This window comes from Camelus dromedarius, chromosome X (genome assembly GCF_036321535.1).
Source record: "Camelus dromedarius isolate mCamDro1 chromosome X, mCamDro1.pat, whole genome shotgun sequence".
In the NCBI taxonomy this organism is placed as follows: Eukaryota; Metazoa; Chordata; class Mammalia; order Artiodactyla; family Camelidae; genus Camelus; species Camelus dromedarius.
In genome coordinates, this window is record NC_087472.1 from 25,356,551 (window position 1) to 25,373,591 (window position 17,041).

The following is a 17,041-nucleotide window of genomic DNA, read 5'->3' on the forward strand; positions in this document are numbered from 1 at the left end:
GTATGAAGCTAAGTGTGTTTATTAACTTTACTAAATAGCTATTAGTTTTGAGAAATTAAACTTCTGATACTTAATTAACCTTTTGAGAATTCTGAAAGTGGATGAATGATATTTGTTTCTGCCTTCACTAGTACTATGCCTTTATTTTGCCCACCAAGAAGATCAAATCATGGTTCACTACTCTTGTTCCAAAAGAACCAAAATGTTTGGACAACATCCTTAAGCTGCTGCTTCACTTCCATCCTGCTAGCTTCTCCTAATGTCAGTTAGGAGTCAGTTTAGGGGTCAGTTTGCCTTTACTCAGTAAGTCACTGCTTTATGTTTACTCAGCTTTTACAAACCAGTATCCCAAGAGGCAGGTAAAGAGGAAGAGCCATCAAGGTGATTCAAAGAGAGTAGTCCTCAACTGGGAGAGAGTACTGAAATAAGGGAAGGGATATTTTCAAGGAGGAGAGTTGCTGGCAGTGTCCCATGCCACAGAGAGATTAAGGAAGAAAAGAAACATGAAGGGTTCACGTTCACTGGATTTGGCAGTACTGAGGCATGAGTGAACTGGTGAGGCAGAAACCACGTTACAGTGAGGGGTGAGTGGCAGGTGGGAAGTGGAGATGGGGGCAGTTGGATATATGGGTCTTGGATCTCAGAGAAGAGATTTGGGCTGGAGATACAGATTTGGAATTCATCTATTTTTAGATGATCATTGAAGCCATGGGCCTGGATTTAGTCAGGGGGAGAGAGTAAAGAAAGAACAGAAACAGACCTAGGGCCCAGCCTTAAAGAACTCTAAGGATACTATACAGGTAAGGAAATGTATCTATAAAGACAGAAAAGGAGTAGCCAGAGAGTAGGTGAAAAACCAGGAAACTGATATTATCTAATCCAAGAGAAAAGAATGAAGAAGGAAAGGGGAGTGGCCATCAGGGCTGGATGCTGCTGGAAGGTGGAGTGTGATGGCTGAAAAAAAGCCATGGGATTCGGTGACTTACAAATCACTGATGACCTGGAATTATGAAGACTAGAAGCCAGACTGGGTTGAGAATGGAAACAGCATAGACAACCTTTTAGAGAAATTTGGCAAGGATGTTGGTGAAAGATTTTTCTAAAATACAAGAAATACTAAAGCATGTTTAGAAGCCAAAAGGAAAGCTCTGAGAAAGGATGAACACCCAGGGGAAGTGATAACCATAGTGTAGGTTTCCGGATTAGGCAGGTGAAAAGGGAGCCTCTTGGTGGCCGAGGTTAGAGGAGCTGGCCTTAGGAGAAGAGTCACCCCGGAACCATCAGTGGTGAGTTGGCATCGCTCGCTTCTGTACCCAGCCTGGGGACTGTTGCCAGCCCTCTCCAGGCTTTTTTCATGTCAGCACCTCCCTTTTTTGTTGTACTTGCCTTGCCAGTCCAGCTCAGTAAACCATACTCCCCCCTCTCTTAAATTTCTTCTATTCATTTATGCACTCACTTAAACATCTACTAGTCACTGACTGTGCCAGGCTCTGGGGTTCAAGGACTCAAACAAGTCCTTGTCCTTAAGGAACCATGGGCCAGTGGTATCAAGAGACAACCAGAAATAACCAGAGCACAGTGCACCATGTGAAAAGGGCTGTGGTGACGGCCTGGTGTGGGAGCCTCCTGCCACTAAGCTGCCAAGCGTTGCTGGAGAAAATTCCTAAACCAGATCAACTGGTGAGACTACAGGAGGGCCCTCCCTCCTGCCCAGCAATTTAAAAAATCCATCTTGACTTCCTTTTCCACAGTGTCACCTCTTTCCTTCTCTAGTTTGCTTCCTTGTTCTCTTTCTTGTGTCAGCAGGAAGGAAATGAGGGCCACTTCCTCATAACTCATAATTTCATGTCTTTAATAAAAATAAACTGCTATAAAAGTAAGCATTTATTCCATTTTTTCATACTTTAGACACATGATTTCTTTGATTTCTTTGGAAATAAAGACAGGATGGAGACAGCTCAGACACTGGATATCTGAATACTCATTGAACACCTTCTATATGTTGGTACTGAAGCCATAGTTGTCAACATGGTCCCTGCCCTCCTGAGGCTTACAGCCCTGGAGAGTTTGCTGCTCTGGTACAGAGAAGTGATGCTAAAGGAAGTGGCAGGAAAAATTCAAGAGGTGATGGCACTGGGAACAGGTACCTCCAGGGCAGTGAAAAGGGGGTGGCTTGGGCATTCATGAGGCTACTGTGTCTTCAAAATAAAAAAATCACACCCCCTTGCCTAGCAGACATATACAAGGTAGTCCTGAGGCAGAAACTTAACACTGAAGATAAATTAAGATCTACCTTTCTATGGTATTCACAGACCTTACCTTTAATTCTGTAGGAGAAAGGTTAAGTAGAGGAGTTTTGTGGCCTTTTGTTGGTATGTAGAAGCTCTGTATGTATGTTATATACTTTTATGGGGGTGCCCAGAATTTTCTTTACTGTCTCTGGGATTGTCCTCTATACCATAAAAATTTAGTATTACCATTTATATCATTATTAAGGAAGGCAAGGTAGCAAAAATAGGCTGATACTTGGTGAATTCTTGGAAAGTATATACTGACAGCTACATAGGATTAGCCTTCAGAAATCTCACAGAGCTCATTCATTCACAAAATACTTATTAAGCTCATATAATGGAGATATGGGTAAATACATAATTGTTCATTGCTATTGTAATACATGATGTATTATCTATATTGCCAGACTTGAAGGTTATCCTCCCTATCTAGCTCTGACCACTCCCCTGATCTCAGATCCAGTTACCTAATGGGCATCTGCACCCAAAGACCCCAAGTATCTCAGGTTCCTCCTATCCTCCTGTTTGACAGAATGTTACCCACCTATTCACTCAGCACCGAGGATCATGTTTGATGCCATCCTCACTCCCCACAGCAAATCAATCACTGTATTCTGTCCAATTCATCTCCTTCCTCTCTATCCCTTCACTGCCCTAGTTCAGGCTGCCATCACTCAAGCATTCATTTATCCATTCATTATTTTTTGAGCACATACCATGTGCCATTCATGTTCTAGGTTCTGAAATTATATCAGTGAGCAAAATGGACAAAAATCCCTGCCTTCACAGACCTTACATTGAAGTGGAGAAAGTAAATAAAACAAGCAAAATACATATTGTTAGAAAGTGACAGGTGCTTAGGAGGAAAAATAAATCAGGGAAAAGGAGTATACGTTCATGGATGGGAGATGAAAGGGTGACATTTGAGTAAAGACTTAAGGAAAGGAGGTGAAGAACCAGAGGAAGAGATTCTGAAGGAGCAGACAGAAAGATAGGAAGAAAACCAAGCAAGTGTGCTGTCCTGGAAGCCAAGTGAAGAGAGTATTCTAAGGAGAGGTCAACTAAGACAAATGTTAATAGGTCACATAAGATCAGATCAGAGAAATTAACTTAGGTTAATTAACACAGAGGTTGCTGATGATCTTAAAACCAGTTTCAGCTTGAGTGCTAGGTGATAAACCTGATTGGAGTGAGCTCCTGAGAGGATAGGTACCCACTAGGATGGCTATAATTTTTTTTAATGGAAAAGAACAACCATTAGGGAGGATGCAGAAAAAATGAAACTCTCATACAGTGTTGGAGGGAATGTAAAATGGTGCAGCCACTGTGGAAAATACTCCAGCAGTTACTCAAAAGATTAGACAGGATTACCATATGATCCAGCAATTCCACTCCTAGATATATACCTAAAATAACTGAAAACAGGTACTCAAACATAATTGCACACCAGTGCTTACAGCATTATTCACTATAGCCAAAAAGTGGATGCAACCCTAGTGTCTATCAACTGATAAGTGGATAAACAAAAGGCTATGTCCACACGGTGGAATATTATTCAGGCATTAAAAAGGAAGAAGTACTGATACATGCCACAACATGAAGGAACCCTGAAAAACTATGCTATGTGAAAGAAGCCAGACACAAATGGCCATATGATGTATGATTCCACTTACATGAAATGTCCAGAGTATGCAGAGCCATAGAAACAGGAAGTACATTAGTGGTTGCCTAAGGCTGAGGGGAGAAGGAAAAGGGTATGGCTGCTAGTGGGTACAGGTTTCTTTTGGGGGTAATGGAAGTGTTCTGGAATTATATAGCAGTGATGGCTGTACCACCTTGAGAACATACTAAAAACCACTGAATTGTACACTTTAAAGTGGTGATGTTTATGGTATGTGAGTTATATCTCAAAAAAAAGAGAAAAGAATGGGAGGAGAGTAATTGGAAACAGTAAATATAGACAAATCTTTCACAGTTTTGTTGTAAAGGAAGGAGGGAAAGGAGGAGTAGTTGGAAAGGGAACTGGGGTGAAGAGCAGGTTTTTAAGATGGGAGAAATGACCGCCTGTTTATGTGTTGATGGGAACAATCCAGGGAAAAGCAGGGACAGAAAGGGAGGAACTGCCAGAGCCAAGCTCTTGAATAGGTGACAGGGGTTAGAATCCATTGAAGGAACAGGACAAAGGCAGAGGATTCGAGTACAGTGCTGGTAGCTGGGATATGGTGGGTGAGTTACGGAAGTTCTGTGACTGTCAAAATTTTCTCGTTGAATAGGAAGCAAGGCCATCACTGAGAGGGAGAATGGAGGAGGGAGGGTTGAGACAGTCATACTAGGCCAACGGTCGGCAAACTGTGGACCAAGCCCGGCCACTGCCTATTTGTGTACAGCCTGCACGCTACAAATGGCTTTTGTATTTTCAGATGATTTCAAAAAATCTAAAGAATAATATTTTGTGACATATGAGAATTCTATAACATTCAAATTTTAGTCTACATAACTAAAATTTTATTGGAAGCTGGTCACACCCATTCGTTTTTGTACTGTCTAGCTACAACAGCAGAGTTGAATAGTTGTAAGAGACACCATATGTCGCCTGCAAAGCCTAAAATATTTGGTATAAGAAAAAGTTTGGTGGCCCCTGGTCTAGGCTCTTGCTACTCCAAGGGCGGATTCATGGGCCAGCAGCACGCACATCACCCAGGAAGTTGTCAGAGATGCAGAATCAGCATCTGTTGTCTAACAAGATCCCCAGGTGAGTCATGGGCCCATTTAAGCTTGAGAAGCACTGCTTTAGGAGAACGGGAGGGTGGCTGGGCTAAAGAAATGCAGGCTTCTGGGGCAGCACTGAGGACCCACTTGAAGTCAGTGCTTGTGAACCTGAAGTGAGGCCAGTTGGTTTCCCCACCCTCATTCAGCTGCCAGAGGCGCAGGTTGTCAGGCAGATGGAGAAATGGATTTACCAGGGTTACGGTTTCTCCAAGCAAGTACAGAAAAGGATAGGGTGTGAGAGTGATTTAAGCTTAAGTGAAGTACGGAGGGAAGAGGAGACACGGAGGGGTGGTGGAGAGAACAGGGAAAGAGCATGGGTTCAGTGGATGGATGGTCCCAGGGAAGTGGAAGAATTGTTAGTGCAGGAGTCCTAGAGGAAGTTGGCTGAAAAGACAGCAGAGAATGTGATAATGCCAAGGTCAAAGGTATGGCAAGGGAGCAGGGGCTGAGGTGCGGTGGGGGACAGGATTGCCTGAGGAGAGGAGGCCAAGGGGCCAGAAGTGTCTGCATGGATACTGAATGCACCAAGAACTGTGACTGGAGTAGTGTTCGAGATAGCAGCAGTGAGCCAGGAGCTAAATCTGCAAAGAATGGGAGGTACGGACTCGGGGACTGGGAGGCAACTGCAGCAAACAAGAATGTCATCATCATCACTGTCGTGGTGGTGCTGGGACCACAGCATCAGCCCCCGTGGATCTCCTCGTTTCTACTCTTGCCTCCACCTCCACCTGCTACCTGCATAGCTGCCCAAGTGATCCTTCTAAAATAATTATCTAATTCCCACTTACCCTTCAAAAGCTTTCAACGGCTCCCATATGCCTTTGGCAATCACACTGAAGCTCCACTCTGAGGAACCCTCTTGGCTGGGCAGCAGCACTTTCGGGGTTCTTCAAACGAGAAGTGAAGTGCTCATGCCAAACAGTCAGGCTGTCAACTGCCCTGAGGGGTCTACTCTTCTATTTTGTCTGTCTGGGTTTTTGAGTTTGTTCATTCATACATCAAATATTTATTGAGCACCTACTATGTGTGAGGCACTATTTTGGCTAAGGGAAGATGGTAGTGAACAGAACACACAATCCACAGCCTCACAGAACTCACATTCTAGGGAGGGAGTCAGGCCATAAAAAAAGAAAATGTACGTGATGGCAAAGAAGTTCCAGAGAACAATAAAGCAGAATCAGGGTAGGGAATACTAAGTGGAGCGCAGAGCCTGCAATTTTAGAGATAGGGTGGTCAGGGAAAGTTTCACTGAGAAGGTGGAATGTGAATAGAAACCTAAAGAGACTGATGGGGGAAGCTTCCAGGCAGAGGGAACAGCAAGTGCAAAGGCCCTGGGGTGAGAACGTAATTGGCGAGTGTGGAAGAAGCAGAGTGAGCTGAAGGAGAAAGCAGTTGGAGATGAGGTCTGAGTGGAAGGGTCTGATGGTGCTTGCCCCTTGTAGACCGTTGTAAGGACTTGGACTTTTAGTTGAGTGAAATGATGAGCCAGCCTCTGAGCAGAGGAGTGACTCAATCTGACAGGTTTTGGCAGGATCACTCTGACTGCTGTGGTGAGAAGAGAGGTAGGGGGCAGAGTCAGAAGGGAGAAGATTTTTGTTATGATCCAAGTGAGAGATGGTGGTGTCTTGAGCCAGGGTTGGGGATAGAGAGGAGTGTTTGGATTCTAGATATGTGTTGAAGAGAGAGCAGACAGGATTTGCTATCAGATTAGAATAGGGGTGTAAGAGAAAGAGAAGAGTCAAGGATGGGTTTCTCTATAAAATAGCTTTTAAAACAAAGAATAAAGAAATTACAAATTGTTGGCCTCCAGGATAAAGCTTGGACTCTGGGGCCTGTTGGGGGAAGCCCTGGAAACCTGCTCTCAGCTTCTACACCTTTGCAAATATAGCTCCCCCTTCCTGGAAAGCCACCCCTTCCCTGCCCCTTGTTATTCTTTCTTCAGCATTTCCCTCCAGCAGCTCCTTCTCTAAGGACCCTCTACTGCCTGGGGGCCGGGACGGGGAGGGGGGGTGGCATGCAGTGGGTAGTTCCTCTGTGCTCTCCCAGCATCCGTGCATCCATCCCCTCAGCACGTGGGCCACACTGTGCTGCAAAGGACAGTACAGTCCAGCCCACGACTGTGCCTGGTAAGGGCATTCAGCTTCTTGAATGAATGCATATATCTATTCCAAATCCTTTCCTCTATCTCTAAATCCCTTTATTGTCTGCAGAAGGCTGTTGAGCCTCCTAATTTCCTGAGCTCCAAGCCATCTGCTGGGTACCACTTCCATTTTCCTTCTCTCCACCTCTCAAGTTCCCTCTCTTGGGCATAACACGCTACTTTCACCACAGGAAGGCAAGGATGGGGGTTATTCAAGCAAATATATGACTATCTGAAATGAAATGAAAATGAAAATATTCAGATGTTATCCAAAAGAAACAGTGGAAGGAGAAATCAGCAACTAATACAAATCACCTACAGGGGAAAAACAGCCTAAGGGGGAGGGAGAGAAGGTGGGGAGGAGAGACTGGGATAATAGACCTCTGTAAATGCTCCATCTAGAGTTTTGTCTGTAGACCCATATAAATGTATTTTTAACTCATATTGAAATATAACACCCACACAGAAAAGCGCACAAACCTGAAGTTTTCAGCTAGTTGAATTTTCACAAAGGGAACACACCCACAGGACCAGCACCAAGATCAGGCTAACAGAATAGACCAGGGTCCCCTGCGCCCAAGGATAACCACTATCCTGACTTCTACAGCGCAAATTAGTTTTACCCATTTTTGGTCTTTACGTAAATGGAATCATACAGTATGCATGATTCTGTGTCTGGCTTTCTTTTGTTCCACATTTGTGGATGTTTGTGAGATCCATTCATGCTGCCGTGGGTAGCTGCAGTGTGTTAATTTTCCTTGCTGTATAGGAGCGGATCCCAAACGTTTTAGCGTTATGACCCTTTTGCACTTAAAAATCATCGAGGACTCCAAAGGGCCTTTGTTTGTGTGGATTATATCTATGATATTTGCTGTATTAGAAATTAAAACTGAGAAATATTTAAAACCCAAGAACACACAAGCAAGCACACATCTATTGCCTGTCAGAGCAATGAAGTCATGACAGATCATTTAAACACTTGGAAACTCCACGGTACACTCATGAGAGGGTGAGAGTGAAAGAAGCAGATGACTTCTTTGTATTATTACAAAAATAGTTTTGATCCTGCAGACCCTCCGAAAAGGTCTTGAGGATCCCCCAGAGTTCCCTGGATCACACTTTGAGAACTGGTGCTGTATAGTAGCCCTGGGTAAATATACCACAGTTTATCTGTTCAGCTGGAGATAGATTAGGACAGTGTCCAATTTGGGGCTGTTAGAAATAATTCTGCTATAAGCAATTTAGTACATACCTTTTTTGTGTGGAGGGAGGTAATTTGGTTTATTTATTTATTTTTTTGATGGAGGTACTGGGGATTGAACCCAGGACATCATACGTGCTAAGCACATGCTCTACCACTGAGCTATTCCCTCCCCTCAGTACATACCATTTGATGCACTTGTGTTCACTTTTCTGTTGGAGAAACACCTAGGAGAGGAAATGTAGGGTTATATAGGATGTAAATGGAACCATGGAAAATATTTACATGACTAAAAAACAGAATTAAATTTACAGAAAAAAAATTCTCTCCTTTTGTCCTTCTCCTTCCTCCCCAATGCAGGAAACGACTGTTTTCCTTTTCAAGGCCAACTTCTCTTCTGATGCCCTTCATTCCGCCCCCACCATGTCCTCTGAGACCCCCATGCTATCTATTATATCTGGGTTTCCTTGCATGTTTAATTTCTCTCCTTCCCATGATCTGCCAGAAACGACCAACTCTTGAGCTCACCACCCTCTCTCACTACCCTCCTTTGTCTCCTTCCCTTCACACTCAAATGTCCTAAAAGCATCTCCTGTGTGCAAGCCCTGCCCCACCTCACCACCCACGCTTTCCTCTCTTTCCCCCTTCCTTGCCCCCCATCTATACTGCCCAACTTTCAAGGGCACCAAGGGGCACCTGATGTCACATCCTGGAGCCTCTTCACAGCCCTTGCCCTTTCTGACCCCTGTGGGGCCCAGCTCTGTGGAATTTCAGTTCCTGAAGCCAGCCTCCCTGGCTCCAGCCAATCAGAATGTATAGCACATTGACTCTTGTGACTGGTAGCATGCTGTTCCTTCTAGCTGGAATGCCCTCCTCCCGGCTCCCCATGTCCTGATCCCACCTGTCTCAGTCAGCTAGAGCTGCCATAACAAAATACCACAGACTGCGTGGCTTAAACAACAGAAGTTTCTCATAGTTCTGGAGGCGAGAAGTCCGAGATCAAGGTATCAGCAGGTCTGTTTTCTGCTGAAGCCTCTCTCTTTGGCTCACAGATAGCCAGCCACCTTCCCGTCGTGTCGTCACATGGTCTCTCCGCATGTATGTGAGCACCCCTGGCGTCTCCTTGCGTGTCCTAATCTCTTCTGATTGAGGACACCAATCAGACTGGATTAGGGGCCACACCAGCAAGCCTTATTTTAACTTGGTTACCTCTGTAAAGGCCCTACCTCCAAATAAAGCACATTCTGACATACTAGGGATAGGGCTTCAACATACACATTTTGGGGGAACACAGTTCAGCCATAACACCACCACTTGCCTTGTAAGGCTGACTTCAAATGCCACCTCCTCCCCTAAGCTGGCAATTGGCACCTCTTCAACCTTCTTGTAATAGTCTATTTGCACCTTTCTTATAGTTCCTAACACTAAGTGCCCTGTCACAACACAAGGGAATAAAAGTAACAATGGCTTCTGTACACTGAGCTTGATGGCTATTATCTGCTGGGTATATATTAACTCAAGCCTTGCTATGTGCTTAACATGCTTACCAATGACTCTGAATCCTCACCACAGCACGATGAGCTAAGTAATATTATTGATCCCCATTTTACATAAGAGGGAACTGTGGCACTGGCACAGTAAGTTACCTGTCCAAGGTCACGTAGTTAGTATATTGCACAGCTGTGTTCAAATCCAGGTCCTGGCTTCAGAGTCTCTGCTGTCACCACCACAGTCTGGTGCCTCTTCAGGTCAACAGATACTGAGGCCTACTATGTGGCAGGTTTGGTTCTTGGTGCTGGGGGTACAGAAGCAAACAAATCTGATCAAAAAAACCCCTGCCCTTGTGGAGCCCTGTAGTGATGGTACAGTTCTCTATTTTGTTGTGGTAGTTCCACAGTTACACATGTGACAAAACTGTATAGAACCCCACACACACACACGTACAAGTGAGTGCATGTGTAACTGGTGAAATCTCAGTAAGCTCTTCGGATTGTTCCAATGTCAATTTCCTGGTCTTGATACTGCACAATAGTTATGCAAGACATTAACACCCGGAAGGCTGCGTGAAGGGAGCACAGGACTTCTTTGTGCATTTCTTTCTGACTTTTTGTGAATCTATGATTATCTCAAGCATTGAGGTTAATTCCAGTGGGAAGTTAGACAATAAACAAATAAATGATGGTTGTGTTAGGAGGTGATAAGTGTTATTGAGAAAAACAAAACAGGGAAGGGGGGTACAGAGTGTTCAGGGGGTGGTCTCTCTAAAATGGCTACATATGAGCCTTGACTTGCAGGAGGTGAGGAAACCAGCCATGGGACACCTAGGGGAATGGAGTCCCAGGCAGACAACACCTAGTACCAAGGCTGTGAAGAGAAATGTGTCTGGTGTGTTTAAGGAAGAGCAAGGAGGTCAGTGTGCCTTCAGCACAGTGAGTGAAAGGGAGAGTCAGAGAAGTAATGGGATCCTACAGAGTAGGGCTTTAAAAAGCCACTGTGAATACTTTAACTTGTATTAGGTGAGGGATGGGGAGCCATTGGTGGGTGCTGAGCAGAAGAGTGACATGATCTGACTTGGGCCTTGAAAGGAGCACTCTGGCTGCAGGAGGGAAGCCAGAGCAGAAGCAGGGAGACTAGCAAGGAGCATTTAAATAATCTAGGTGAGAGAGGGTGGCTTGGATCAGGATAGAGGTGGTAAGTCCTCAGATTCGGATAAATTTCAAAGTTAAGCTGATCAGATCTAGTGACAAACTGGATGTGGGATGTGACAGAAAAGAGAAGAGTGGAAGATAAATTTGGGCCTGAGCAACAGGAAGAATGGAGGCGCCATTTGCTGAGATGGGGAGTTACCCAGTTGGGGGTGAAAAGCTCAGGAGTTCTGTTTGTGACATATTAAGTTTAAGACATCTATTAGACATCCAGGTGGAGACATCGAGAAAGTAGTAGAAGTTCAAGGAGATGTCTAGACCAGAGATGTACATTTGGGTGTCATCCACCAAGAAGAGTATTTAAAGCCATGATATTGGATGAGGTCACCAAAGGAGTGAGTGTATATAGAAAAGAGAAGGGGTCCAAATCTGAACCTCAGGGCTCTCCAATGTTAAAAAGTAAGTGAGGTAAGGAAGAATCAGCAAAAGAAACTCAGAAGGGGTGACATGCAAAGTAGAAGGAAAACCAGTAAGAACAACAATAGGTGCCCTTTAAAGCTATAAGCATTAAAAGGATGATTTATATAAGCTCTTAACAGTATCAGTCACACACTAAACCTGAGAAAATGGTAGCTATAATGATGATGATGATAATTTATCTACTAAAGGGTTATTTGCTGCTTCTTCTTGCTCTTAAATAAGTAATAAAAATCCAAGTTAAGAAGCCTGAGGTCTCAGTCAAATTAAATGTAAAATTATTTGGATGAAGGTCTGAATCTAAAAACTAGATGGACTTAAAATAACTAAACTTCTGCTGTTAAAAAAACAGTAATTATTAACTTGGGCTCAAGCTTCGTATGACATCTGTATTCCTTCTCTAGATCTAAGGTACCAGCATCTAGCTGCCCAAGGCAGAGACCTGGGACCAAGTCCTGTTAATTTGATGTCACAATCATTTCTTGATCTTATTTCTTCTTATTCAACATTATGGGGATTACCTTACTTTGGGCCACCATCACTTCTTGTCCAGACTATTTCCAAAGCATCCTACCTAGTTTGTTTGTTCTACCATCTGTCACTATACCCCAACCCAGGGATTCATTTTTGTGCCGAGGAACTCTTTGGCAGTGATGTTTATGGACTTATTTTCAGAATGTTTTTAAATGCATAAAACAAAGTACACATGATTACAAAGAAAACCAGTCACACTATCACTCACCAGTCAACGCTATTAATGTATTTACTAAAAGAAACGTGTGCTACAGCAACATGTTGGATTAACACAGTTCTACCTGTGGGTCTAACAGCTACTGCAATTTCAAAGAAGCGATGAGTGTAAAAATGACATTTCGAGACACTTGCATCAACTGCAATGTGATACGAAAGCATCTTTGATTTCTATTGGTGATCAAGTTACAGGTACTGCGAATGTCACTGTAGCCTGTTGGCTACATTTGTAAATAAAGAATGCTCTACATTTCAGTCAGTTTGATGAAATGAAGTTGTGATTTTTTCCCCATACAAGTTCATGTACCCTGTGAATTCTATACACAGACCCTTGTGGACCTCAGGTTAAAAACTCTTCCCTTACTCTATTGGTGCAAAAATGCTTGAAGTGACTGCAAAGATACATAGAGGCCTTTGGTTTTAAACGGGGAGAAGAAAAATATGAAAACGGGGAACATTAACATTCAAAATGTATGCCATTAATTCCTGTATACTTCGCCAAAGGGGGGGTACAAAGTCGCTCTGGGTTTCCCAGCAGCCAAAGGAAACGGTTCTGTCCAGAAATTTTTCAGTTTAGAACATTTATTGGCAACCTCTCGCCGAACACTACAGTCCTTTCCCGTCCCGCACCGCCCAGCCAGGTCGAAACTAGGGCAGAGAAACAGCTGGGCCACGACCCACGAGCCCACCCTAGCGGGGCGCTCCCAACCTCCGCTCCTCGGCGCGCTCTTTCCCCAGCGCAGCACTGAAGTCCCTTGGGCGCGGACGTGACGTCTCCCCCGCCCTCCCTTAGAGATAGCCCCGCCCACCCCGCTCCTTCCGCCTTTGGAAGGGCTTCGGCTTTGGTATTTACCACGGACTGGCTGCCTCACCCATGACACAGGGTGCCCCGGGCACACTAACGGGCTCCTGAGGAACCCACTTACGGAAGTGAAACGAAGCGAACTCCATTTCGCACGAACGAACGCTGTTTCCCACGGCCCCACGGGAGCGCGCTCAGAGAGAGGCCGCCAGGGGGCGATGGTCGGCGCATAGCGTCACCTCTCCAAGCCCCGCCTCCAACGGCGCCTTCTAAACACGTCCTTCCGGCGGTTTCTTCCTCTCTTCTCTTCTCCGCCATCGTATGTGGGCTTGAGTTTGGTCCTCGCCATGGTAAGTCCATCCGTTACCATCCGCTCCGGGGTAGCTTCACGAGACCTGAGGTCTCCGCGAGCTCGCCCGACGTCGCGGGCTGCGTCGAGTTGCAGGTCCCTTTTTAAGGCTTTTCCCAGGGGAGATCGAGTTTGTCTACCGCTCCGGTCCGCGGGCCTGGCGGGAAACGAGCGGGCACCTGGGGAGGAGCGGACTGCTCTGGCGCGCCGAGGTCCGAGGGGGCGCTCCTCTGCTCCAGGCTGCTACTCAGGCGGGCAGGGATTTCCGTTTCTCTCGGAGCGAACTGTGTTCCTGGGGCAAAGATAGAGATCGAGGGGGCATCCCAGAGGTCGTGGCTCGCGACACGCTGGATGTTCTGAGCATTGAGAAGGGAATGTGGGTTGCGTTTTTCGAACACTTTTCACTTGGGGACAAGGAGTATGCCACGTTACGAGATTACCAGACTTTGGCTCTTTGTTAAGGGATTTGAGCGTCACCTTGGAAGCGCCTGGAACGAGGGGTGCTGTGATGTAAATCTATATGCCATCCGGGCGTTCTTTGTAAAATACCAGATACGGAGTTACTGCGTTTTTCCTGTGATCGTTCCCTGAAAAAACTGTCTAAGCTTGTAGGTATGGAGAGGATCGGTATCTGGTATTTTATGGTTTTATTAGTTAACAAAATTTTACAGCTACTGCGTGAGCTGGGAGAGAGGGGTGCAGTCTTTTCCTTCTTTGTAATGGCCCCTATTACGCCAAGAGTATGTCGGGCCTCATTGGCCATTTCTCCGGACCCTCGTGCAAACTGGGCAGGGAAGGGGTTGGGATTGGGCTTAGATGACCCAAGTTCATCATGAAAGCCAAAAAAAAAAAAAAAAGGAACGGGAAATGGAGAAAGTCATCCTTGGAAGAGTGATGTTTTAAATAGTTAGAATTAATACAAAAATGGTCAATAGGTTAGAGCAGATCTACCGAATGTCAAGAATTTTGTGTAAATCTTACTGTCGCAATGACCTTTGAAAGTAGGTACCCTGGTTTTACAAAATAGTGCAGAGGCTCAGTGACTTGCAAGTGATCGTTAAAGGCCTCATGCTCTAGTCCTAGCCGTCTCTGGTGTGGTCCTCTGAGTCCTAGAGTGACAACAGGGAAGACTGGAAGGCGCCCTAGCCTTGGAACAGAGAGGACCTGGGTTCCCAGCTCTGCACATTAACATTCTGCTTTGGGGCAGATTACCTACCGTCCTCAATACTGATTTTTATTTGAACACTGGGAATTATGGTATCCGCATGTTGAGAAGTGAGGAACAAAGCAAAGGGCGTGATAGGTTTAGCATCAAGAGTTATTTCTGGTATATGTTAAGCATTCAAATGGTGGATTTAGGGAGTTCTGACTGAATCATTTGAGCAAGCTCTGGTATTGTCGTTAAATTGATTGCATTTCCTTCCCAGTCTTCTCACAAGACTTTCAGGATCAAGCGATTCCTGGCCAAGAAACAAAAACAGAATCGTCCCATTCCCCAATGGATTCGAATGAAAACTGGTAATAAAATCAGGTAAGAGGACACACACACCCCACACTTGTTTTTTGTTATACTTAGGGTTGCTTTCTGGACATAAATACGCAATTGAAAGTTATATACAGTTTAATTGATCCTGTACCACCATTCTGAATTTCTTTTTTTTTTTTTTTTAATGTGTTTCCTCTGGGCTTCTGGACAGCACCCAGCCCATAGCTGGGCTTAGAGGCAGACATTCCAGCATTTGTTAATTTCCTGGTGTCTTCAGTCTGAGACAACATAAGGTGGAAGATTGTGTGTCATTACACATCCTAGTAGAAAAGGCAATGAAATGTTTATCTTTTCTAAAGACTGGAAGATTGCCTTCTACTGCAGAAGTAATTAAATTGATGGTAAATTGCTACAAAGGACCTCCAAGGTCATCTAGGCTAACTTCAGGCAAAGCTAGATCTAATACTCAGGTCTTCTCCTTGCCTTTCGGCTCTTTGGGGAATGGGTGGGCCTTGACAGATCTTGAAGGGAAGGAAAATAAAGCATCAGAAAAGTCAGTGATAACTTCCCCAAGGGCTCAGGAGTTTGGTTTGTTTAAAATGAAATATTAGATTTTCTCGCTCCCCCAAATAATTGAGCCCTGAAGACCACAAAAGAGGAAGCAGATATTACCAGAATACTTATTTTCAAAGCATTTTTAAGCTGACACTGTAGGGTGGTCCTAGCTGGTGAGTCCTTGCCCAGGTAAGAAGCTCAGGAGTAAGATGAGATCTTGAAGCTAGTATAGAACACTGACTTGGTTGTATGGCAAATAGAAGTGGGATTAGTTTGCTGATAATGAAGACTAAGATGGGAATTGTCAGGGCTAAAATTGAGGGCCAATTGTCTGAATTCATTTAGCCAATTAGATGTGAAAATCACTGCCCATTGTAGCCTTAAAGGCCAATTAATTGAAACCTTATCATGTCCTTATTCAGTGATGGTGGTGCCTAGCTCAGTAAAGAGTACCTGCAGTTATCAGATTATTAGTCTCTTGCTCTGCGGTCTAGAGTTTGGAAGTTACTACATTTAAGATTATATACTCTGGGCACAGAAGATTTGCTCAAATGGTTTTTCTATTGCCTCAGCTATCTTCTAACTTTAAAATGTATTGAAAGCAGGTTGCAATTACAGTGCTTCGTTTTGTGGAAGTACTGACATTATCCTGCTGAAAGAAAATCTGTGTTGGTCATTTTTGATTTTGCCTTTATCGGGGTAAAATCATGACAGATTGACATGGACAATTTTGAGATGGCCTTAGCTCTGCAAATCACTTGCTTTGGTATTGAAATAACTGGCAGTGTTAATCTATTATAAAAATTATATAGGAGCTTTTATATATGTGTGTGACCCATTATGTAGAAATGACTTTTTGCTGTAGTTTAGAAAGAGGGGTTAAATGCATATGTCTCTGTCTGGGTCTGCCCAGGTCTGTGAGTGAGTGTACACTTGGGGAGGGGAGAGAGCTTCTCCACTACTCATGTCCCAATAAAGAACCAGTGTGTTTTTTCCTAGCCTGGAATCATTTTGAGAGGTAAACATTTGATTTGAAGAATATGGAATCGAGTATATGTATGTATATGCATGACTGGGATATTGTGCTGTATACCAGAAATTGATGCATTGTAACTGACTACTTCAATTAAAAATTTTTTTTGAGTAGTTCTTTAGCACATCTAGCAAATAATTTTTTACACTCCAAAAAGCTTCAAACTTGTTAAAGGAAGGAAAAACGGGACCTTTTGCCTCTCAAAGATGTTATGATACTTTTAAGGCAAAAGTTTGTGGTGAATAAGAGCAGCTAAATTGAGGTCAGGACTGCCTTTGTAACTTGCAGTTTCCTTCTGTGTAGGTACAACTCCAAGAGAAGACATTGGAGAAGAACCAAGCTGGGTCTATAAGGAGCCGCACATGAGGTGGTGCACATATTTATGCTGTGTCAAGTTCTTCTGCATCTTACCATATCACTCTGAAGATAGTGCTGTTGCATGAACAGCTGGATATGTTTGGGAATATGGAGTTTCTCTTTGTGGCCATGTCTGTGGTCTGTTGCTTTTGCTCAGTAATAAATATGTGAGACCTTTTGTTGAAA

The 17,041-nt window shown here is 44.2% G+C and overlaps 1 protein-coding gene, 1 long non-coding RNA gene and 1 other non-coding gene across 3 annotated transcripts; 2 read left to right on the forward strand and 1 right to left on the reverse strand.

The window, feature by feature from the left end:
• Positions 1–8,586: 8,586 nt before the first annotated feature.
• On the reverse strand, positions 8,587–13,298 carry LOC105093938 (uncharacterized). The gene is made up of 3 exons (XR_837602.3): positions 13,200–13,298; positions 10,048–10,196; positions 8,587–8,628 (listed from the first exon to the last, which is right to left on the reverse strand). It is a non-coding gene; the product is annotated as an uncharacterized LOC105093938 (long non-coding RNA).
• On the forward strand, positions 13,278–17,041 carry RPL39 (ribosomal protein L39). Its single transcript, XM_010985869.3, has 3 exons — positions 13,278–13,425; positions 14,852–14,955; positions 16,802–17,041. Exons 1-3 carry the CDS (start codon positions 13,423–13,425, stop codon positions 16,848–16,850), a joined length of 156 nt encoding a protein of 51 aa, XP_010984171.1. The 5' UTR covers positions 13,278–13,422; the 3' UTR covers positions 16,851–17,041.
• On the forward strand, positions 16,064–16,195 carry LOC116151085 (small nucleolar RNA SNORA69). The gene has a single exon (XR_004134869.1). It is a non-coding gene; the product is annotated as a small nucleolar RNA SNORA69 (small nucleolar RNA).